Consider the following 23,271-nt stretch of genomic DNA (forward strand, 5'->3'; position numbering starts at 1 on the left):
GAATAGGACTATACTTGGGCTCGACAGAGACACGCTCGTGTGACACGCCCGTGTGCGATTTCTTCAAGACCGTGCTCAAGGCTGTTAAATAAGTACGGGCATGTGGTCTACCCGTGTGAGGAACTCCAGGCCGTGCTGATTTCCCACGTTGGCTCGTTTTCTCTGTTTTTGGCCCGTTTCTCGTTCTTTTTACTCTTCTATGCTCAACTAAGCATAAAACATGAAATTAAAGGATTAGGAGTATCAGATTCACCAAATCTAAGGATAATTCATCCCAAAAAATGTGCTAAGCATGAGATAAAAATATGTATAAATGACGGTTTATAAACTATACTACTATTCGATAGGTGCGCTTGCCTTAAGTCGAATTTTTAGTTAGTTTCACGACCATTAAATTGTAACGGTTCGGTTTAGACACTAGTCAGAATAGTGGTTTCAAGACCACAAATTCGAGTCAAAATAATATTTAAATATTATTTTCCGTGTTTATGATATGTGAATTAGCATGTGTGAAAGTTTCGTATGAAAATTTAACTGTTTGTGTGTTTAATTTTGAAAAAAGACTTAATCGCGTAAAATGTAAAAGTTGCTAGCTATTTATTAAAAGTGCTTAAGTGTTATGTCTTAATAAAAGTAAGGTCCTTATGAGGTTATTTTACCATTTAATGAATTAAATGACTTAAATGGGCATTATATCATAATATATTTATGGTTTAATAAAAGGGCAAAATGAGAAATTGATTAATATGTTAATATTAAAAAAAATAAAACAAAAGGTGGCCATTGTTCATCTTTTCTAACTGATTTTAAGAAAGAAACAAGGGTTTTAAAAGCTTTGAACATTCGGCCAAGGTCCAAGCTTAATTCAAGTTTCATTTTTGATCCGTTTTTGATAATTTCTACATTTTTGTAATCGTTCCTTTGTGTTTTACTAAGCCCGTATCTCAATTTCTGATTTTGATGATAATTGTGAAATGTTCCATGGATGAATTCATGAGCTTTATGTTGTTATATGATGAAATATGAAAGTTTGATGTTGGGTTTATATGTTTTGTCTTTGGATTTTTGAGGATTTGAGAAAAATGGGCTAAATTGTGAAATTTGTAAATGGAGGGACTAAAATATGAAATAAATTAAATGTGTGGACTTGTATGAGTGCTATGAATATTCGGCCAAGCATGAGTATATGCAAATTATGTGTATTTTGTGATTTTGTGAATTAGGACTAAAGTGTCAAAATGTGAAATGTGATGGTTAAATTGTGAAATGCCCTAAATGAATGTTTATGGATTGATTTGAATTATTTGGTGAATAAAAGGGTTAATTTTGAATACATATAGATCAAGAAAAGAGGACTTTGGATTTATACCGAGGGAAGTCGAAGGTTATAGAGTAAACAATTCGAGTCAACAATTCTGAGTACAAGGTAAGTTCGTACGTAAAACATGATGTTACAAATATATTTTTGATGCTTGGATTATACATATATTGTATATATAATTGATTATGGTTGAATACGATGATAAATCAATTGTATTTGGCACTAAGTGTACGATTCAAAATAGCTTTGGCTATATGAGGCACTAAGTGTGCGATACCGAGATAGCTTCAGTTAATTGAGATGGAACTAAGTGTCTGGAATCGTTCTAGCCTCGGCTACCCTTTAAAGAAATAAGCGTGCGGATGTTAAAGCATAAATAATCTTTGAAAAGTCTTAAAATATCCGAACGAGAGGTGAGAATGAAAATGAATAAATACGGGAAGGTTCAGGTATGTATGATACCTATGTGATAGATGATGTTATGCATATGAATTTCATTGCATTGGTATAAACATATGAATTGTGTTGGCATAAAATAGATAGATGAATTGAGAATTAATAAGTACTCATGTGTTGATGTTTTATATTTTATAAACTGTTGATGATTTTTGGTACGAGCTTACTAAGCTTTTGAAAGCTTACTCTGTGTATGTTTGCATTGTTTTATAGATATAAAAGCTATTGTGAGCTCGGGGATCATCGAGGATCATCACCACACTATCGAATCTCATTTTGGTATCTTTTGAAAATGTATATAGTAAAGTATGGCATGTATAGGCTAGAAGAACTTTGGATAGGTTTTGTAATGTTTATATTTAGCCATGTGATATGGTTTGGTATGGTTGTGGATATGTCATGGTTTTGGTATAAGATATGTGATGCAATATGATATATTTGATATGTTTGAGTTGGATAAAAGAAATGGTAAATGTTGGTAAGTTTTGACAAGTTTTAGCATGAAATTGAAAAATGTATAGAAAGAAACGTTTTGACCAGCTTTTGACTTATGTTTGATATAGATCGGTAAGGCTTATAAGTATGTATTTGATTGGAATTGATATGTCATGAGTGGCTTATGTTTTGGTTTGGAAATTGGCTGAATTGGTTGTGCATATATGCTAATTTCTTTGCTTGTAGGTTGACCCAAATTGGGGTGGAAAATTGGCTATTCAAATGGCCTATTTTTCTCCACACGGGGGTGTGTCTCATTCGTATGTGACACAAGGTCACGTTACACTGCCGTGTGTCCCTTGGGGTACCCTACGAATTAAAGGCAGTATACCCTCTAGTTTTGACATGGCCTAGACACACGTCTATTGGTTGTGTGTGGCACATGGGTTGGCATACGGGCGTATAGTCAACCGTGTGGCTAAGTCAGTAGCCTCCCTAATTTTCACACGGCCTGGCACACAGACGTGTCTTGTGGCCTTGTGGACAAGTCAGTATGTATGCCCTGTTTTGCCACGGCTTACACACAGCGCGTGTCTAATGCCGCGTGAGGCACACGGCCTATTCACACGAGCGTGTGACCTTTTAAAAGTTGAAAATTTTTATAAGTTCTGAAAAGTACACATGTTATCAATTTAGTCCTAGATGCACGGATTAGATCTTGGATGCTCGGTTTAAGTTCGTAATGAACATGAATGAATGGTATCTTATTGATTTGAAATGGTATTTGATATTTGGTTGTTTTGTTATAAGTTACAAGTTCGGTAATGTCTTTTAACCTATTCCGGGGACGGATACTAGTTAGGGGTGTTACATGGACACTCTTTTGATAACCCAAGGTCGAATAAGGACTAAAATGCAATATTTTTAGAATTTTTGGGTTGGCATAGCGATTTCGAGGGTATCTCATCGTGACCTCACAATCTTTCAATTTCACCGTCGCAATTTGACCCACTAGTTCCAAAATGACCATTAACACCAATTGTAATAACTCGTTTTTTAGTGGTACTGAAAAAGGTGGTTCCAAAATTTAACAGCACGTTTTTAGTCCAATTAGAACAGTGATTTTGGGACCACAAATCCGAAGTTAAAATAATTATTTTATTATTATTTTAATGTTTACAGCATGATATTATGATTGTGTGAAAATCTCGTTAAGAAATTTTATTGTTTGAATGCTTAATTTGATAAAAAGGACTAAATCGCGTAAAGTGTAAAAGTTATGTTCTAATAGCTAAAGGTACTAAATAGCTATGGAAATTTAAAGTAGAGGTCCTTGTGTGGTAAGTAGCCCATTTATGAGATAGTGGATGTGCAACACCCCTCGCCCGTATCCATCACCGGAACAGGGTTCGAGGTGTTACCCGACTTAAACTCAGTCAATCACACAAAAACCGTGCTGAAAAATTTCAATCAATTTAAAACTTTTCTTTTCACATGCAATCTATCCCATATATGAGCTTACGAGGTCCAAAACATTAAAACCCTATACATGCCATAGACTCGAAATACTAGGATTTACTTACAACGATAACGTGAGCTCGACAAAGGTGATAATATCTCCATGAACTCCAACCCGAAAGTGTAATCAAGTCAACAATCTATAAAATAGAGAAATGTAACAACGGAGTAAGCTTTCATAAGCTTAGTAAGTCTTAAGCAATGCAAACAAATAAACGCAATTATACTTCGATTATTTAATTTCTTAAGAGGCCAAATTCTAGGGATATTGCCATCTGGCCGAATATACACAAGCACATAATGCACATTCAGCATTCTTATCACACTTAATCTAAATTCATATAACATATTTTTATCAAATACCCTCACATACTTTCACACCTTGACCAGGTGTATCATGATCATAGGTATAGTTTTAACATTTATTCACGTACGTATCACATTACTCCCTTATGATTCACTTCAAATCAAACTCACATATGAGTACATACTGCGTACCTGGCCCACTTTACGTATTAAATGTATTCATTTGACAATCTAGCACGAGGTACCTTAGTTATAGGCTTTTCTCAAATCACCGGCATTTCGCCTGCTAGGCTCGAGGCCCGATATCATATTAGCCCATAGTCTTATAGCACCACACTTTTAATGGTTTACCTCATCGAAGTTCACATTTAATCACTTTAGTGCCAAGCCATATTCGGCTATCACAAAGGACTAATAATAATAATTTTATACACATCATGGTTTCCTTTAGGTATTTAATAATCACAAATCGTGATATCTCCACCAGCACATATACGGCATAGTTTATTCATTGTAACACTCATTTAGTGCATCAAATTTCCAAATCCAATTCAACTTAAGCATAATAGCCATAATCGACTTATAGCCTTAAATCATTACATATTCGCACATTAACTAAATAAAATTTACATTCCTTTACCATATTAATTTAACTCTTGGGCATATAAAAGGAATCAAGCTTAAACACTTAAGAACTTACCTTGAATGTTGCCGAATGATTACAACGGCTATTCGATTACTTTCTCTTTTCTCTTATCCGAATTTGCCCCTCTATGCTCTTGAGCTTAAAATTTAAAGATTTTAAACTAGTCATTATTCGACTATTCAAGCATCACTTTCAAAATATAATATATATATATATTCAACTTTCACACCTAATGATCATAGTAAGTTTATAAGAAATCAATAAGCAACTCATTAACAAATTTTTGTCAATGTTTACCACATAATCATAATTTCACTGCAAGCTGTCTTGCTGAGCAACAGTCACTAAATCATTTATAACTGGAGCTACGAAACTCCAAATCAAGTTCCGTTAATTTTTTCTGAAAATATACCCATATATTTTTTACCCATAAAATTTTCAGGATTTTTGTTTTTGCCAATCAATACCAGATTTTTCTTAAAGTTTCCCTTATTTCACTATTTGACTAATCTGACCACTCTTCACTACGAATCAAATTTCTCATTGTAAAAAATTCAAAATATGTTCTTGTTTATTTCATTTGAAACTATACTCATTAAGGAGTCTAATCATATAAATTTCATCTTATAACCATTTTTGTACAATTTATAATGATTTTATAAAAATAGAACAGAGGATCTTGAAGTCATTCTGACCCTGTCCCACATCACTTCAAATATCTCATCATCGGAAATTATTTTGCTTACAAGGTTTCTTTTATAAGAAACTAGACTCATTAAGCTTTAATTACATAATTTATTCAGCTTCTAACTCATCTTCCACAATTTATGGTGATTTTCCAAAATCACGTTACTGCTGCTGTCCCAAGCAGATTTATTACCAATTCACTCTTTCACACATATCTTGCATGCATGTTATTTAAACATGCATATCACAAATCAATCATCACATACATATAACTTCACTTAAGCATAATCTTCCTTTCATCATTTTAAAGCACAACATTATTCAATATTATCCAAGTTCACATTCGGCCATGATACACACAACATGTTAGCCGATTTTTCCCCTTAGCATCTAAGGCACATGCATGCTCATTTGCTTGGCTCAACTTCATCTATTCTCCATTTTTCATCAAAAGAACATGAAACAACAACCATTTCTCTCATTTCCATTCATGACCGAATGCTCACAACACAACCAAATATCAAAAATATGCTTCATGGGTTAAGGTAGAAACAAGAAAAACCCATGAACATCAAAATAGAAGCAAAGCACCATGAACTTACCTTGGATTTTCTTCCCCAAGTGACCGAACATTCAAGAGCTCTTTTCCTCTCCTTTCTCTTTCATTTTCGTCTACCATGAACAAGGATGGACAAAACTTTTCCTTCACTTCCTTTTGTTACTCTTATTATTCTAATTACCCAACAATTTATGACACAAAATGGCATATAATATTTGTGCCATACTCATGCCATAATTTCAATAAAAAAATTTGCACATGTTGTCTACCACCAACATGATGGTCGGCCACTACATGTAAAATGGGAGGTTTGACATGCAAATCCTCCTATTTTACACTACAAATTATTTGGCCACTACAATTTGGCCTATAGTATTTTCAGAAATTTTCACATAGGTCCTATTTCATAATTTTACTCTCAAATGACAAAATCAAAGCATGAAATTTTCACACATGCACTTTCACATATAATAAACACAGAATATAACATTTAATTATTTTTGTGACTCGATTTTGTGATCCCGAAACCACTTTCTGACTAGGGCCAAATTAGGGTTGTCACAGGATGATAGTGGCATGGTATTTGGTGTAATTATTAAGTTTTTTAAGGTTAATTTTGGTAATTTGTAAATAATGTTAAATTAAATAAAACAAATAAAGAATTATAATTTAGTCATCTTCTCCAAACCAATTTTAGAAGGAAGAATAGCCATTTTTAAGGTTCTTTCATTCGGCCATTAATACCTTGAGCATGTAAGTGCATTTTTACTCAGTTTTTAATGATTTCTATGTTTTTGAGATCGTTGCAACTTAATCTAGCTAGCCCAGGGATTATTTTGCAAAACTGTTAAAGATTTAGGATGTTTCCATTGATGAATAAGCATGTATTTTAATGATTGATGATAGATTATGAATGTTTGATGATAGTTATACAAGTTTTGTTAAATGATTTTTAGTGAAAATGTAAATTAGGGATTAAATTGTGAAATATGGAAACTTTGTGGTTAAAATGTAAAATAAATGAAAAATATGGTATGTGTACTAGGAAAATTCAGGTAGCATGGGTTGGTATTAAATTGCATGAATTTGTGATTTTATGAAATAAGGACTAAATTGTAAAAGTTGTGAAATACTTGGGGCAAAAGTGTAAATATGTTTTAATTAGTGTTTTGGATTAAATTGAATAGAAAGATTATTAAATAACCTAAATTTGATTACATATAGATCAAGAAAAGTAAAATTCGGATCTAAATCGAGAGAAAAATAAAGTACTAGACTAATCAACCTATTTCATCGTTTTTGTGAACCGAGGTAAGTTTGTATGATTAATAAGCTTAATGTTATATGTGTTTATATGCTTAAATATTATAATTGTAATATTACGACACTGCGGAATCTATCGACAGATCATTGACACATTAAGAATCCCGGTTGAACCTTAAGAATAGATAGGATACTAGTGACATGTCATTAAGGGTTATTGTGATTATGTGATCCGGGTGCTGGTCTTGTACATCCTACTGGTGACGAGTATACCGGAATGTGTCACGGTTACTTGACAGCTTGTGTAAGCAGCACCGTGTAGCTACGTCTTGACTGACAGCTTGTGTGAACAGGCCCGTTGATAACTCGAAAGTGAGCATATATGTGATATGAGATTGAGATAGCATTGGCTATGTATGTGGCACTTTGGTGTGAAATTCCCGAGTATCCGATATTATTCTGAATGGTTCAACGGGAAAAGATGATGGTACGAGGATGTAAATAATGATACGTATCAGTTCAGGTACTCGTGATAAGTTGGGCAAGTAAGTGATAATTGATAAGTTTATATGTAAAGTAAGTGAAAGTTGGTGAATTTATACATGATACCAATAATTATGGCAATGTGCAAACTGTTGAATTGAATTTATTGCTTTTGTTCTTTAAATTGTGAATGAGTTGGCAATTATACTTATTATTCATATGAACTTACTAAGCTATAAAGCTTACTCTGTTTATTTTACTATGTTTTATAGTGATTTCAAAGCTAGCTCGGATTCGAGGATCGTTAGAGACTTCATCACACTATCAAGCTATCATTTTGGTACTTTTGAATCTATGTTTTTAGAATATATGACATGTATAGGAACTTTGGTCACTTTGGCATATAAGTTGATGATGAATTTAGCCATTAGAATTGGTTTGTAAATGTTTAAAGTTTGGTCTTGTATACAGCTATAAATGTTGGCTTAAATTGTTGGTTTGGTTGTGTATATATATGTGTGTGTATGGTTTATGTTGTGAGTTCTATTAATGGTTATATAATGCTTGTGAATTATAGGTATGGTGAATGTCAAATGTTTGATATATGAGAAGATATATGCTTGTGAGTTTGAGCATAATGATGCATGTTTGAAATTGTCTAATTAGTTGAAATGTATGTGTGAATTTGGTATAAATGGATTGGCCTATTTTGTGACTTCTGTGTATTATGGATAATGATTTTGAGTTAGTATGAATTAGACTTGATTTAGTTGGTTTGAATGCATATATATGATATATTTTGGTGTTAATTGGATTGATGTATGTGTGTGCAAATTTGGGTGGCAAAATGACTCGGTAAATAACCTATTTTTGTCCACACAGGCATGTGTCTCAGCCGTATGTGACACACGGTTAGGTTACACGGACTTGTGACCCCTGGTGTTGAAATTGAAATTTAGTCAGTATGTTCCACACGCCTTACACATGGGCGTGTGACTTGGCCGTGTAGCATAAGTCAGTATACCCTATAAGTTTAGCACAGCCTAGCACATGGCCTGACGCATGGGCGTGTGTGTTGGCCGTGTGACCTAAGTTAGAGAGTTACACGGGGTCAGACACGGGCTGGGACACGGCCATGTGATCCCTTTCGAATATCCACACGGCCTGTGACACAGGCATGTCTTTGGCCATGTGAGAAACACGGTCGGGCCATACAGGCGTGTGTCCCCTGTATTTTACAAAAATTTTCTAAGTGTTCAAAAAGTTTCTAAAGTTATCGATTTAGTCCCGAACCACCCCGAATGCATGTTTTGGGCCTTGTAGGCTTGTATTAGGGACGATATGAAAGTTGTTGATTGATGATCATATGAAATTTGAAAATGTACGTGAAATGTATGTGTAATTGTATAATATGTTCCGTAATGCTCCATAACTCTATTCCGGTGTTGAATACGGGTGAGGGGTGTTACACAAAATCTCATTTTCGTAAACTGAGTTCGTAAATATTTTGAAATAAAAGTATATTGGCGTTTGGCCCATTAATTTTTTCAAATATATAGTTAATTAAAGCTCTGAGACTAAATTGTAAAAGTCCAATTGCTATAGGTTTTTAATTGACCAAAGGCTTAAAGACTTAAATGGCAATTGGCCAAAAGTCCAAAATGATAATTAAACCATTTTAATATAATGGTAGTGGAGGATGATGACATGATCATTATGAAACATTTAATAATTAATTAAGTTGGATTAAACTAGATTAATTAAGTTAATTACATCTTAATTAAGGTATACATAATATAATAAGTGGAAAGAAAGAGAAATTGTCATCTCCTTCATCTTTCTTATAGATTCTTCATAGAAAAACAAAAGATAAAAGCTTTCCAAGGGTTCCAAATATTCAGTTCTTATTTGGTAAGCAAATTCAAACTTTTTTCTTGTAATTTTTAAAGATTTGAAGTCATGGGAGCTTGATTTAGCTAGCCCATGTATCAATTTGTAAAATTTTAAAGTTTTAGGAAGTTTTCTTTGTTGATTTCGTAAAGAATTAGGCTTGAAATTGATAGATTTTAAGCTTAGATTATGAAAGGACTAGATTGTAAAATTTAATTATTAGTTTTGTACATAGGGACTAAAGTGAATAAATGAAATTTTTTTATGAAATTTCAGTAGAAATAGAAAATATAGGGTCCCTAATGAATGTATCTGAAGTCAGATTTAAAACTAAGGTTAAAAATTAGAAGTTATGGCTATTTCGAATGCAATGACTAATTTGAATAAAATGTTAAATTTTAGGAGCATCGAAAAATCAATTTATATTAGTTCATTCATGTCATAGCATAATATGAAAATGTTTATTATTAATTGATTGTATAAAATAATTGTTTAGATCAAGAATCGCATCAAAACGGAGTTAACTAAGAAAAAGTTAAAATTGTTGATTTGTCCCTGAAGAATCAACTTGTTTTGTGTTTTGAAAAAGTAATTTTATATGATATGTTTTCTTCCAAACACCAAAACAACCCCCAATTTCAAACAAAAATATGCTTTCTTCCCCAAATTTGTCATTGTTCTACTTGAGTTCAAATCCCAAATTAGAGTTGCAGATTGTCATTTTCATCAAATCAAGATAATATTTTGACTTTCTATGATTAAATAAGGAGTGTTGTTAAATTAAATCAAGTTTTAAATGAATATATTTAGATTCGATGTTTTTAAAGTAAGCTTGGATTCAAAAATGAAAAATCTCGTAATCTTGAGTAAACCTATGTTTTCAAAGTGATTTTGGATTCATTCTAACCTAATTAGAAGGTATTTCACTTCAATTTGATTGTTCATAACTAAATTTTTAAGAATCAAACATTTTCCCCTTTTACATGTTCTTGGAAGCTTCAATATTTTGAAAATTTTAGGACCAAAAATTTAGGTAGAATTAATGGTTTAGATATGAAATAAAATGATATTTAGGATGTCTGAAATTGAAATTGAGGATTAAAAACAATATTAGAATGTCAAAACTTCAATTTCAACAAAATTAGCTAGTTTTCAATAGTGAGAAAGGAGAGGTTTGAATTGTGTTTTCCTTAATGTTTGGTTGTGTTCAAGATTTTTTTTTATGAGTTTAAAATGTGTTTGTTATGTGTAAAGTGCCAAATCAATTGGGAGTCACTACAAGCAAGTCTAAAAGCAAGGAAAAGCTTGTTTGAGCTTTCAGCTTGTAAGCGAAAGCGTGATTTGTGAATGTCCGGAGTTGCTACTGGTATGCCCAATTCATGGTGTTAATCGAGAACATAAGAATAGCCTAAACCCTATCCTAAGTTCCGAGTGTAAGCTTTCCTTATACTTATTTCCTTATTGAGAAATTATGCCTAATGTATGTCGAGTTGTGGATTGTGATGTTATTATGACAGGTAATGAATGTGACTACTTGTTTGTGATATGTGATAAACTTATTTTAATGCACACATTTTTTGTCAAACTTATGATGGCTCAATGAGCATAGTTGTGGCACTTAAAGTGCAATTAAATGTGAATTTGATAAGCATGAATTGTGTACAAGTTTCTGTTGTAAGTGATGAATATGAAAAGAGATTACGTGCATTAAAACAATAATTAAATATGTGTAATTGTGGCCTTCTGATCTCTTGAAACCATTGGATATAGTTGGCATGCAATAAGATTGTGAGTACTCACCTTTGTGTTTTGTGATTTGGGCATTGAGGCCCCGAAATAGATGGGAGAGCTAAGGGAATGTTGAGCTAAGCTCCATTCATTGGGATATGTTGGTGTGTTGGAGAGTGTTTGAAAACTTATGGAATATGTTAGACTCTTTGAGTCATTGGTATGATGGAAATTTGCTTATCCAATGGGTGGTGATAGAGCCCATTTTTATGTTTCATAATCTCAAGGTGTCAAATTATCATTAAATGACTTATATATGAGATATATTATGTGTAATTGTACATGAGAGTATATGTTATTTTTATGAATTAATGAAGCTTAAACACGTAATTTTGACTCAATTAGAATATGGTTGTGCCTGTGTTTAGTATGCTCTTACTTAATCTTTGATATTGTGTATGCTTTATGGTTATTCTGACATTTACTAAGCTTGTTTAAGCTCACACACTCCACATTAAAACCTTGCATATAGGTAGCTCTTTCGGTATGAGTGGGGCGGCCAATGAAGTGATCCAAGCAAGGCAATAATTTTCGAGTAGGTGGTTTTATAATTTTTTTGGACACTTTGAATAAATGCAATGTGGGTTAGAGTTATAATTTTAGTTATTATCATTATTTTATTATTACTATTTTAGGATTGAACTTATGGAATGTTGATGTTGCTTTTGGACTTTGCTTATTGACATTTCGATGTTTGAGATTGAGGTTGATAATAATGTATTGATATGGCATGACAAATGGCTAAAAGATGTTAGTAGGTTCAGTTAAATTAGACATTAATTGTATGTTGAGTAGGAATATGTTTTGAGCATGAAAAATGTTTTGTTAAATTTTAGCAATTTGGGTAAAAGTATCGAAACTTGAGACCAAAATATCGATACCTGCTTGTTTAATATCGATACTTTTTTTGTTTTTTGAAAATTTTAAAAATGGTCCTTATTATGGGTAAATCGATTTCTATTTTCGATTAAATGTTTAATTAGTCATGAACTCATCTTTAAATGTTAATGCATGTGTGTAAGTTCCAATAGTTGTTGTAGCATCCTGTTACTTCGATCCGGGGACCAGATCGGGTAAGAGGTGTTACAAAATCAATGATGCAACCTAAAGTCCTCTTTACCTAAAGTCGCAACATCACATATGTATGATGTTGTGACATTCCCTATTGTTCACCACATAACCCTCGATCCAACACAAAGTCGCCACATTCAAGCCTTCAAAGTCACGACATGGAGCTTTCTGTGATCAGGGTCGCTACATTGACCTTGTAATGTCGTGACATTGGCACTGAACCTGAATGCAAGGAAGCCAAGCAAAGTTACGGCATCCACCTACCAAGGTCGCGACCTAAAGTTGCTTGAGTTGAATGTCACGACATTGATAATGTAATGTCACAACATCGAGCCTGACACAGCCAATTTCAATAGGGCAACATGAAGACATTTTAGGTTAAAGTTGTCTTATATGAGTTTTTTTATCGAGGATATTTATGTAATTAAGGAAGTAAAACAACTTTGCCTATAAATACATTATTTAACTATTGTAAAAGGGTTAGAAAGTTAAGAGTTGTTAGCTTAATTTTAAGTTAGTTCATTTTGCTATTGGTAATTTTAGGGCTAGATTAGAAAAGAGATTATTTCTAAGTTAGTTTATTTTCTACAACTTTCTTTGCAATTACCTTTTTTTATTGTTCAATTGAAGAATTTTTCATTTGGGCTTTCAATTATTTTATGGATTGAAACATTCTTTCCATCGAATCAAGAAGTTTGTTCACAATTTTTAAGGATATCTCAACTTTTGCAATTCCATCCTTATGCTTTGTTCTTATTGCTTGAAATTGAATTATTTGTTTAATTGCATAATGGGTGGGTGATAAATTGCTTGGGTGATTGGTTGATTGAAATGCTAGAATGTGAATTTTATGTTTAAGGACTAAATTGCAAATTTTGACTAAACTGAATAAATAGTAAAACTTAGAATTGACAAATCTAAGGGAAATTTTAGATAGGTGAGACCAAGAGGAGAACCTATTGAACAATAATTAATTTAGTTCAATTTAATTAAGTAGGGTCAATCAATTAATTTTCTTATTTGGATTAAACTGAGACGAAGAGGTGAGATTTTATTAAATGAGAAAATTGGCAATTGAGTTCCTTTGAAAATAAATTCACTACTAGCAAGAACACTTACCAATCACTAATCGTTATTTTCATCAATTGAATATTTGCATGTTTAATCCTTTCCTTTTTAGGAATTCTTATAAAATCAACTTTTTTTTTATGATTGCCATAATAATTAGTTGATCTAGGAGCTTGATAGCCTTTCCTTGCATGTTATTTTATTCTTGAATCAATTAGATACACGAATTTAAAAAAAACTCAATTATAATATTTATCAAATTTATTTATCTAATTTTTATTTTCATATATCATATAATTAAATAAAATATCTCAAAATGATTAAAACATTTATTAAGTTGCTTTGTCAATTATTCCCTTTTACAATGAGGAAGACATGATGCTTGTTAATGTTTACAATCCCAATATAACCTCTAACATTTCTTTAATGCATCTTAAATATAGTTTTCATTAGTAATGTTTTATATCTATATAAATTATATTATAAAATTTCTATCCAACAATAAAGCTAATTAATATATATATATTAATGCTTTTTGTGAATAAATATGCTTATATTATATATATGTTAATAATTAACACATACATAAATTCAATTTTAATGATTTTTAATATTAACTATGTATTTACATGCACAAATTGTGTCATATATACTAGTTTGCATCTCATTTGCTTACCTGCCGCTAGTGTCACGAGTCAGAATTAAATCTAGCCCCGTGACACTAGAGCATACAACTTGCTCAAATACTACTAAATTATGTACACTCTTGCTCTGGCTTAGAACTGCTTAAGTTTCCACTAAAATGCTTTACATGGTAGTTACATTGTTTTGCATTCATTTTGTAGTATGTCATTATATGATTACATGCCATTTACTTTTAATGTATTCTCACATTATGTCTCATTACTTTCATGTATGAGATTTTTTTATTATTATAAAAAATCATCAAAACATAGATACTTATTTTTTGTTATTAACATTTCTGTCAAACGTAGTGTCACAAAATATTATCTATTGCAAAACCACTCCTTATTAAGAAGTTTGTAGAGCTAAGCTTAAAAAAGCTAACAAGATTCTTAAGTTTATTTCACTATTAGAATATCTTAGAAAGCATAATTTGAAGCTCAAATACAGATACCATTAAGAATGCTACTTCTCAACATTTATTCTTCCCTCTCCTCGTTGATCAAAATTATGCACTTGCACTTAAATTTACAAGTAGCATACTCGTTGCCAAAATGAATTACATGAGTGTAACTTCCACAAAACTACCATTATATTCACTACCTACACAATTTCTCTCCCATTACTCGCTACAAGTAACATGAATGGAATTCACACTCTTCTGAATTAACCCACATCTCTCCCATGTCTTATAAAGTATGCCACTTGTTTCATGGTCATTCTTCAGAAATGCTATAAACAAAGGATCCAAAGTTTCATTGGGAGACTTATAATTCTATCCCATGTCTTATAAAGTATGCCACTTGTTTCATGGTCATTCTTCAGAAATGCTATAAATGAAGGATCCAAAGTTTCATTGGGAGACTTATAATTCTATCTTTAGACAAAACTTAGCACTCTAGAATTCTCTGTGACTTTCTTTCAACAATCACAAGAGAATACCACTGCACTTGTTTTCCAGAATCTACTCTGATCTTCCTCTCTACCATCTCTCCACGATTTCTCATTCTGATAGATTGTAATGTTTCCGTGCATTACCAAAAGAACCCTCTCTACAAATACCATGCATGGATTTTACCTTTTCAGACTCGCATCAAATGAAGAAGGGTTTATTTTGGATACGGGTGGGGAGTGCTCTCACCAACCAAAAACGAAGCGGAAGAGCAGGGGAAAAGAATTTAAGCACTATCAGATTCATAAGCAGCCCTGTTTATCTAGAAAACATATTTCTAAAGCAGACTGTTCTTTAATAACAATTAATTTCACAAGTTAAAGCCTTCATGTTGATATAAGGGATTAAATGGAATCAAAGGCCAATAGGACCCCCTTCCCATTTTATCAGCGTAAATAATAACAGTTTAACAAGGTAAAGATAGTATCCAATCTGTCAAACCAACAAATACATTGGACTTCTACAAGTCTCTATCCACACCTACATTAATGATCATGGCCCAACTGGTGCAACATCACATTTATGTACAATAATGAATAATTGAATGGAAATTTAAAATATTTAAGAATCCACATGGTTAAGTAATTCAAACAAAATATAAAACAAGTAGCCCAATGGTAGCAGGAAGATTGGCTTCCAGTCAAGTAAACCCAAAAAAGCAACATATAGGACTCAATTTGATTTAAGAACTACAAATAAACAACAAATTTCTGATAATAAATACATGTAAGCAAGAGAGAACAGCATAACTTATCGTGACAAAACTTACTAATTGAACATTTTTAGGCGGCCTAACATCAATTTATATGCGAGGATTAGTACCTCAGCAACCACTAAATGGCCAAACTAGCCACAAAACTTTCTCCTTCTCTACTTCTTCTTCTTCTTCTTCAGCCACATTGATGCATATTATGACTCATCAAAGCCTCTTTCTCTTTCGGCAGAAACTAAACTCGAATAATGCTCCACTCCTTCACCAAAAGTGTCGTTATTTACATCCAATTAAAATCATACAATCTACAAACATTCCCTTCCTTAGGAAAACTGCAATATTGTAGTATCAGAGTAAATGGGACAGGAAGGCTAACATCAAAATGAACAAAAGATACATTCGACCATCACTCAATCCTCGAAATCCCAGTCGCTATCCCTTCTCGATGATCTACCGAACACTGAACTCGATCTACTTCTCCTTGTAAATCCAGAATCTGAACCTGAACGTGACGAACTCCTAAACCTCCCAAAGAAAGAAACAAAACTCCGAAAAACACGCCCTAAACCTCTACTCTCTTGTGACCTTCTCCCACTAGGCGCCCACGAAATTCTTCTAGGAGCAGCACCCGCATTATTAAACCCACCATCCATCTCCGTGAACACTAGTGGAAACTCCCTCTCCGCTGCTCTCGTCCCTCCAGTAAACCTCCCCACTGCAAAGCCACCTCCCGGTAACCTCCATATGGTTAATCCCACAGCTTCTTCATCTCTAACAGCCTCGTTTTCCGCTAAGTTATTTCCATTATTTTCTGTTGGCAATTCATGGCGACAAACAGGACAAGAGTTTCGAATAGAAAGCCAAGGTAAAATGCAATCCGAATGGTAAATATGCTTACAAGGCATTTCCCGTGCTTCGGAGTCGAGCTCGAAAGGCTCCTTACAAACTGCACAGTGAGATTCCGACCTTACGTGGCTCCCTAGGATCTTAATCACAGGCATTGATTCAATTGCCGCTTTCGAAGCAGGAGGTTGCTCAAAACGGCCAACTCCGTTTGCTTCTAATTGAGATAACTGATCAAGAAGCCGATCAAAACCCGACCCCATTAAAAACTCCGACATGCTAGCAGGTAAGGGACGAAGACCCGAGCCAGAACCATCATCGTAATAAAGCTCGAAATTTCTGTTCCCTCTTTCGGTAACTATGCCTTCGGATTCGGAGGTGGGTCCACGGAGGACAACAACGGGATTGAAAGGGGAGCGATCGCCAGCGTTCCGACGAGTTCGGCGGAAATGAGGAGTGGCGGTGGGGCTTGGGCTGAGCGCAGGGCTTGGCGTGTCGGAATACATGGCAGCGGCAGGGAAACGGTGGTGGATGGGAGATCGAGAGGGTGTTTCAATTTCTTCGATGAATCCTCCGCCACAGTCGGGGCAGTTGAGCGAATCATGGGGAGATCGGACCCGGATCCGGATGAATCGATTGCATCTGTAGCACCAATAGGGCGATCTAATCGATTCCATCGAAAAGAAATCCAAAAAGATTTCAAGAAATTAAAACGTGGAGATTGAGAAATCAGAGAAATTAAAAAAAAAAAAAAACCCTAGAATTTGAGAGAGGGAGAGGGAAAGGGAGAGAAAGAGAAAGTGTTTAAAGGTGAAAAGTGGGGAAGAGTGAGAGAAATGATAAAAGGGAGCGGGAAGCGTGGAAGACTCAACGGCATAAGCGCGTGGTTTATACGCTTTCCATTACTTCTTTAACGGAATTTAGTTGCTTAATGTGTTGTATCGTTAACGACGTTACTCAAATTAAAGGAGAAGCCGGAGGACAAAGGCGTTGGAATTTGGATGTCGGGCCCAGCAGGGTAGCGGCAAATCAAAAGGGTACCAAAATAAAAATATTCTCTTTGGTGAATAAAATAAAAATAATTTTAATTCTAAATTAAAAATTAATTTCTAATTGCAATTGTTTTGATCTTATACTTTATTAAAGGTTAAAATATGCAGTTATTCCTTCTATTGAGACAAATTTTGAAATTTACTCTTTTATTTTTTTTCTTTTATTTAAACATTTCACTCTAATCATTAGTAATTTTTTTTGTAAAATTTATTAATTTGACATATTAATTAGAGTAGCTGTCTTTGAATGATACTGTATATGATGGAAAAAATATGTTAAGTTAATAAATTTTAATAAAAATTACAAATATTGATAATAATTCAACTAAAATTTTAAAAATATATATATAAGATTTTTAAAATACAAGGACTAAATCCAAATTCTAAATAAGTGTAAAGACTAATAGTACATTTAAACCTTTATAAAAACAATAAATAAATTAAATTAAATTGCTTATATTTGTTAATTATTTTATATAAATTACTGAATTATTAGTTTTGACTAATTTTTATTTATAAATTTCACAAATCAATGACAAAATTTAACTTTGAATTAACTTTTCAATTTTGCCAAATATGAAAACCAAATTGTGACAGAGGCTAACCTTTTAATTTTCAAAAAGAAAAGAAATACGGCCTAAAATTGAATGGGACAAGTGGTGGAGAAGCTCTATGTTGGCACCAGGTTCAAGCCCTCGGTAACTCTTCCGCCCCAATTTGTAATGTACAAAAAGTAAGGCTAAAAGGTCAACAAAATCTTTGAAAATGTTACTTGGCGAAAACTCCTAATATAAAATATAAATTGCAAAAATTTAAATATTATAAAAAATAATTATGAAAATATGTTTAAAATTATTAATAAAATTTATAAAATAGCATAAATAGCATAAAAATTTTAAAACAAATTAAAAATATATGAAAAATATTTTTTCATTTGTACACACCACGTTAACACTACAACAGCTATTAAAATTTATAAAATATTTATTTGATCCTGAAGTTATCGGTTGTACTCGTCCATCGCGAACCTCTCTAAAATTTGCACTGCTTTGTCCATCATTGATAATAGGAGAGTGTTTTGAGATGTAAACTAAGCCTTTCTTTGGATGGGAGGTGAGCATGATCGGGTGAGGTTAAAAACAACAATGTTGATAAGATTATTTATTGGTTATTGTAGCGATAAAATTAAAATCAGTGGTGAAATATGCATTTGGATTCAAATACAATAGTGACAATGAAATGAGAATAGAAAATGACTATTAGCGACATTAAATTAATATATATATATATATGTAATAAAACATCAAAACATTTGACAAATCAAACTTAAATTAAATAATAAAATATAAAATAAAATATGTTTATGCTAAATTATAAATAAAAATTATAGTATAAAAATAAAGGTAAATTACACCAATGGTCATTTTTATTTACCTCAAGTTACATTTTCGTCACTTATGTTTGAAATGTTACATTTTAATCACTTACGTTACCGTGTTGTAACATTCTAGTCACTGAGCCGTTAATTGCCATTAACGGTGTAACGGCAAGCTAACGTGACACATTAAATCATCATTTCAAATAAAAATTTTAGGTTAAATTATACAATTGGTCCCATATTTTTTCGTTTTGAGTAATTCAATTTTATTCTTTTATGTTCTTTAAATTTTTCATTTTTTTTTCTTTTTTATTCATTCTCTTTTGCTTCGCCCTCTCTTTTCCTACTTCTTCATTTCTTTTAACATATCAGGAAGTCAGATTGGCTGTGAAGAAAGAAACAGTAAGTTGAAAGCCATCATTGTCTATAACCAAAACCCATAAACTCATACCATCGGCTAACCATCAAAACCCTCAACCACCACCCATCATCCCTATTTTATCCACAAACACCTTTACCACTACCATGACCTCCTTTCAAAAACATCTCAAAAAATCCCCAACTTTTGGACTACCCAAGATCGAATCTCCATCACCAACCATTAAATCATCTCAATTTTATGATATGTGCTCTTCCATCATCGATCATTGTCTAATCTTTGGTTTTCTGTGATTTTTTAGAGCTTCTTATTTTTTTGTTTACTTGGATTCTTGATTGATTTGAACGTAAGTTTATTTTATGAGTGAATGATATTATTGGGTTTGCCATGAATGAGATCATGGTAGTGATGAAGGTGTTAGATACTGAAATGAAGATGATGGAGGGTGGTGGTAGGTTTTGATAGCTAGAAGATGATATAGGTTTATGGAAAAAAGAGACACGTGAAAATATATTAAAATTATTAGTGAAATAAAAAAAAATATTATCGATGTACCAAATACTAACTCTCTCTATATATGTCATATAATAGAACAAGCTACATAATTTAAATTTATGCAAGGGAGACTTTCTCAATTTTTTCTGTTTATTTTAATTTTAATTATCCATTAAATAAATAACTATTTAATTAAACAAATAAAACTTTAATTAAATAAATTTTCCATTTGATTTAACTTAAATAATTTTATCTATATCGTTATTTTTAATTTATTAAAATAAAAATATTGATATATTATTATTGACAAATAACACGAAATAAACATGTGAAAAATTAATCCCAACCCAGTTTTATAAAAGGAAAAATAAAATTCTAATTTAATTATCCTATCAATTCTAATACTTTTATAAACATTATATAACTTAACAACAACTTAAATTTTTATTTTGATAATTTATTTGTTATGAATAAATATAATTAGAGAATTTATGTATTTAATTTTATTGTTATTTTAAATCACTTTGAAAAAATTATTATATATTTATATTATCTTAAATAATATTATCCAACCGATAAAATTGAATACAAGAGTTATTATAAATATTTGTTATCCATTACCTAAATATTTAAAAAATATTTTTTAAATTTAAATTTTAATATTTAAAACAAAAATGTACTATTTACCTTCATTACCCAACATTAATGAATTAAATATATATTAGAATTTATTTTAAAATTAGACTTAACCCAATAAGTATAAATAGTTTGATTATATATTTATTCTAGTTTAATATTTTAAATTGTTTTCGAAAATGAGGACCACAAATCAATAAATCAAATGTTCATCTCCGCTAATGAAGATCATTGGATTTAACATCCAATATTTTAAAGACAACGAGAGAAAAGAAGTTATTTTCTAAGCTAAGGATCTATAAAAAAATTTACGGAAAATATTTTCTATATTTTTTGTGTTTTAAATTTTCTTAAGCTAACACACTAACCGTCTATGTTTTTCACTTTTATATATGTTTATAACAACTTTAATAAAAAATTATAGATTGGTACAAAGTTAATTTTAATTAAATTTTAAGTGATATTTATTTAAACTTTAAATTTTAATAGTGCATTGTATTTTATTAATTATAAAAGTTAAATTTATGATATATGTTTAAGCTTATATACAAAATAAATAAATAAATCAGCATTTATGTTAACTTGAAATCAATTATTTAAAATAAGCTAAGAAAATAATTTTTAATGTTAACAAACTAAATGAAAATTTTATTAATATTTTAGAGACATTTAGTGAAATAATCCTTCTTTTTTTATCGCCTTTATATGTTTCCCTTTCAGTAAGTAGTACAATTGTTGGGGATCAATTTGTATAAGCAAAGAACAAGTAAAATAGAGAAGATTAAATACACAAATATTTATGTGGAAAACTCCTTCGAATAGGATAAAAACCACGGGCAAAAGAGGCTTCGGCTTTTCACTAAATGAGTAAACAAACGAGAGTACAATATGGAGAAAATAACCCTAAATGTACTAAACATACACACCCAAACCTCAAAAACAAAACCCTAACTCGGGAACAAAATTCTCTCCATAGTTACCACAAAACTCTCACCAAAACTCATATGCGACTACATTTTGTCGCCTTCAAAGAAAAGTTCTTGCTGATTAGCATGTTTAAATCAGGGTTACAAAGGCTCTTTAAATAAGCTCAATACTAAAGGCTAAAACAACTAAAATAACGCTGAAGTAATTAGAGTCCAATTGGGAGAAGAAGTCCTATTGAGTTCTAAAAAAAAAAACTGTGTAACATTTAAGAATCATCATAACATGTTGGCTCTCCTTGTCACGACATTGTCTCCATGTCCATTACCAAAAACCATCACCTCGTCCTAATGTCAGAGACCTCTTCGTCCCTACATCGGCCTTGTTTTGGCCCTTCTTTGGTTGTTAATCAAATTTCGTCTAAGGTGTTTACGACGTGTCCGATAAATGCGAGGCACACCCAAACATCTCTACCTTAACTCGTATTTATCACATATCCTTTTTCCATGCCCTGTCACAGGCCTAACTCGAAATTTTGCAAAATGCCAACCAAGTCTAAACTGTGCTCGAATTCGAAAACTGAAAGACTCCTAGTCTTCAAATCACAATTATATAATGCACCAAAGGCCAGTAATACCCGAATAGGAGAGAAAATATCAACTCTCTCTGCCTGACTGTAACCCTCTACGACCAATCTTGCCTCAAACATTCTGCGGACTATTTGAGTCCTAAAAAACAAAGGGGATGAGATTTTTCTCTAAATCAGGCACAAGCATCACATCTGATACAACTCCACCTTTAAACGAATTATATGTGGAGAACAATGAATCATCACCCTTGTCTTCGGCCACATCAACTACCTCTTTAATTATTTGAAACTACCAAAAACTAAAATTTGTGATCCTGTTGAACTTTTTGATATCCTAATTCATTGTTGTATCACTAAACGAGTCGATCTACGAAAGCTAAACCTAACTCTAATACCAATTTATTGGGGATCGACCCGTATAAATAAATAAAAAAGAAAAGATCGAACATAAATTTTACGTGTAAAACTCTTCTGAAAATGATAAAAACCACAGGCAAATAAGACTTCACTTAATGAGAAAATAAACAAAGAGTACAAAATGAAGAAAATAACCTAAATGATCAAAACCCAAAACCTGAATACAAAGTTCTCTCAAAAACTCTCCCCAAAACTCTTCATCAAATCTCACATAAGAGATATTTTGTTAACTCTCTAAATAAGGTTACAAAGACTCTTTGAATAGCCTAATATTAAAGTCTTAATCTGACTAAAATATTCCTAGATTAACTAGAGTTTAATTGGAAAAAGATAGTAGAGTTAACTGGGAGAAGAAACTCGGTATTTGTGAGAACACGTTGCCACGTCGAGGCATTGAGAATCGCCTCATCGCGATGTTGTTTCTGCTTCGTTTTTTCAGACGTTGTCAAGTCTTCCTGATGCTCCTTGTCGTGACATCGGGCCTTTTTAGGCCTTCTTCAATTACTCGCCAATTGTCTTTTTAAGTGCCTACAAAGAGCTCAATAAATACGAGTCACACCCCGCCGTATGATATGATAAAATATAATTAAAATTACTGTCTACCTATGGGATACACTCGTACACATATTCATTGTATTTAATAATAAAATATGTTTAATAAATTCATATTAATTTTTATAGATATTATGGAATTTCACAATATAATTTTAAAATTAAAA

General features: G+C 32.1%; 1 protein-coding gene across 1 annotated transcript; it reads right to left on the reverse strand.

Moving 5' to 3' along the window:
• Positions 1 to 15,646: 15,646 nt before the first annotated feature.
• LOC108457681 (probable E3 ubiquitin-protein ligase RHC2A) lies at positions 15,647 to 17,536 on the reverse strand. Its single transcript, XM_017756753.2, has one exon. It carries the CDS (start codon positions 17,357 to 17,359, stop codon positions 16,250 to 16,252), a length of 1,110 nt encoding a protein of 369 aa, XP_017612242.1. The 5' UTR covers positions 17,360 to 17,536; the 3' UTR covers positions 15,647 to 16,249.
• Between the last annotated feature and the right edge of the window lie 5,735 nt (positions 17,537 to 23,271).

The sequence above is a fragment of the Gossypium arboreum genome, chromosome 4, assembly GCF_025698485.1.
Source record: "Gossypium arboreum isolate Shixiya-1 chromosome 4, ASM2569848v2, whole genome shotgun sequence".
Taxonomy (NCBI): Eukaryota; Viridiplantae; Streptophyta; class Magnoliopsida; order Malvales; family Malvaceae; genus Gossypium; species Gossypium arboreum.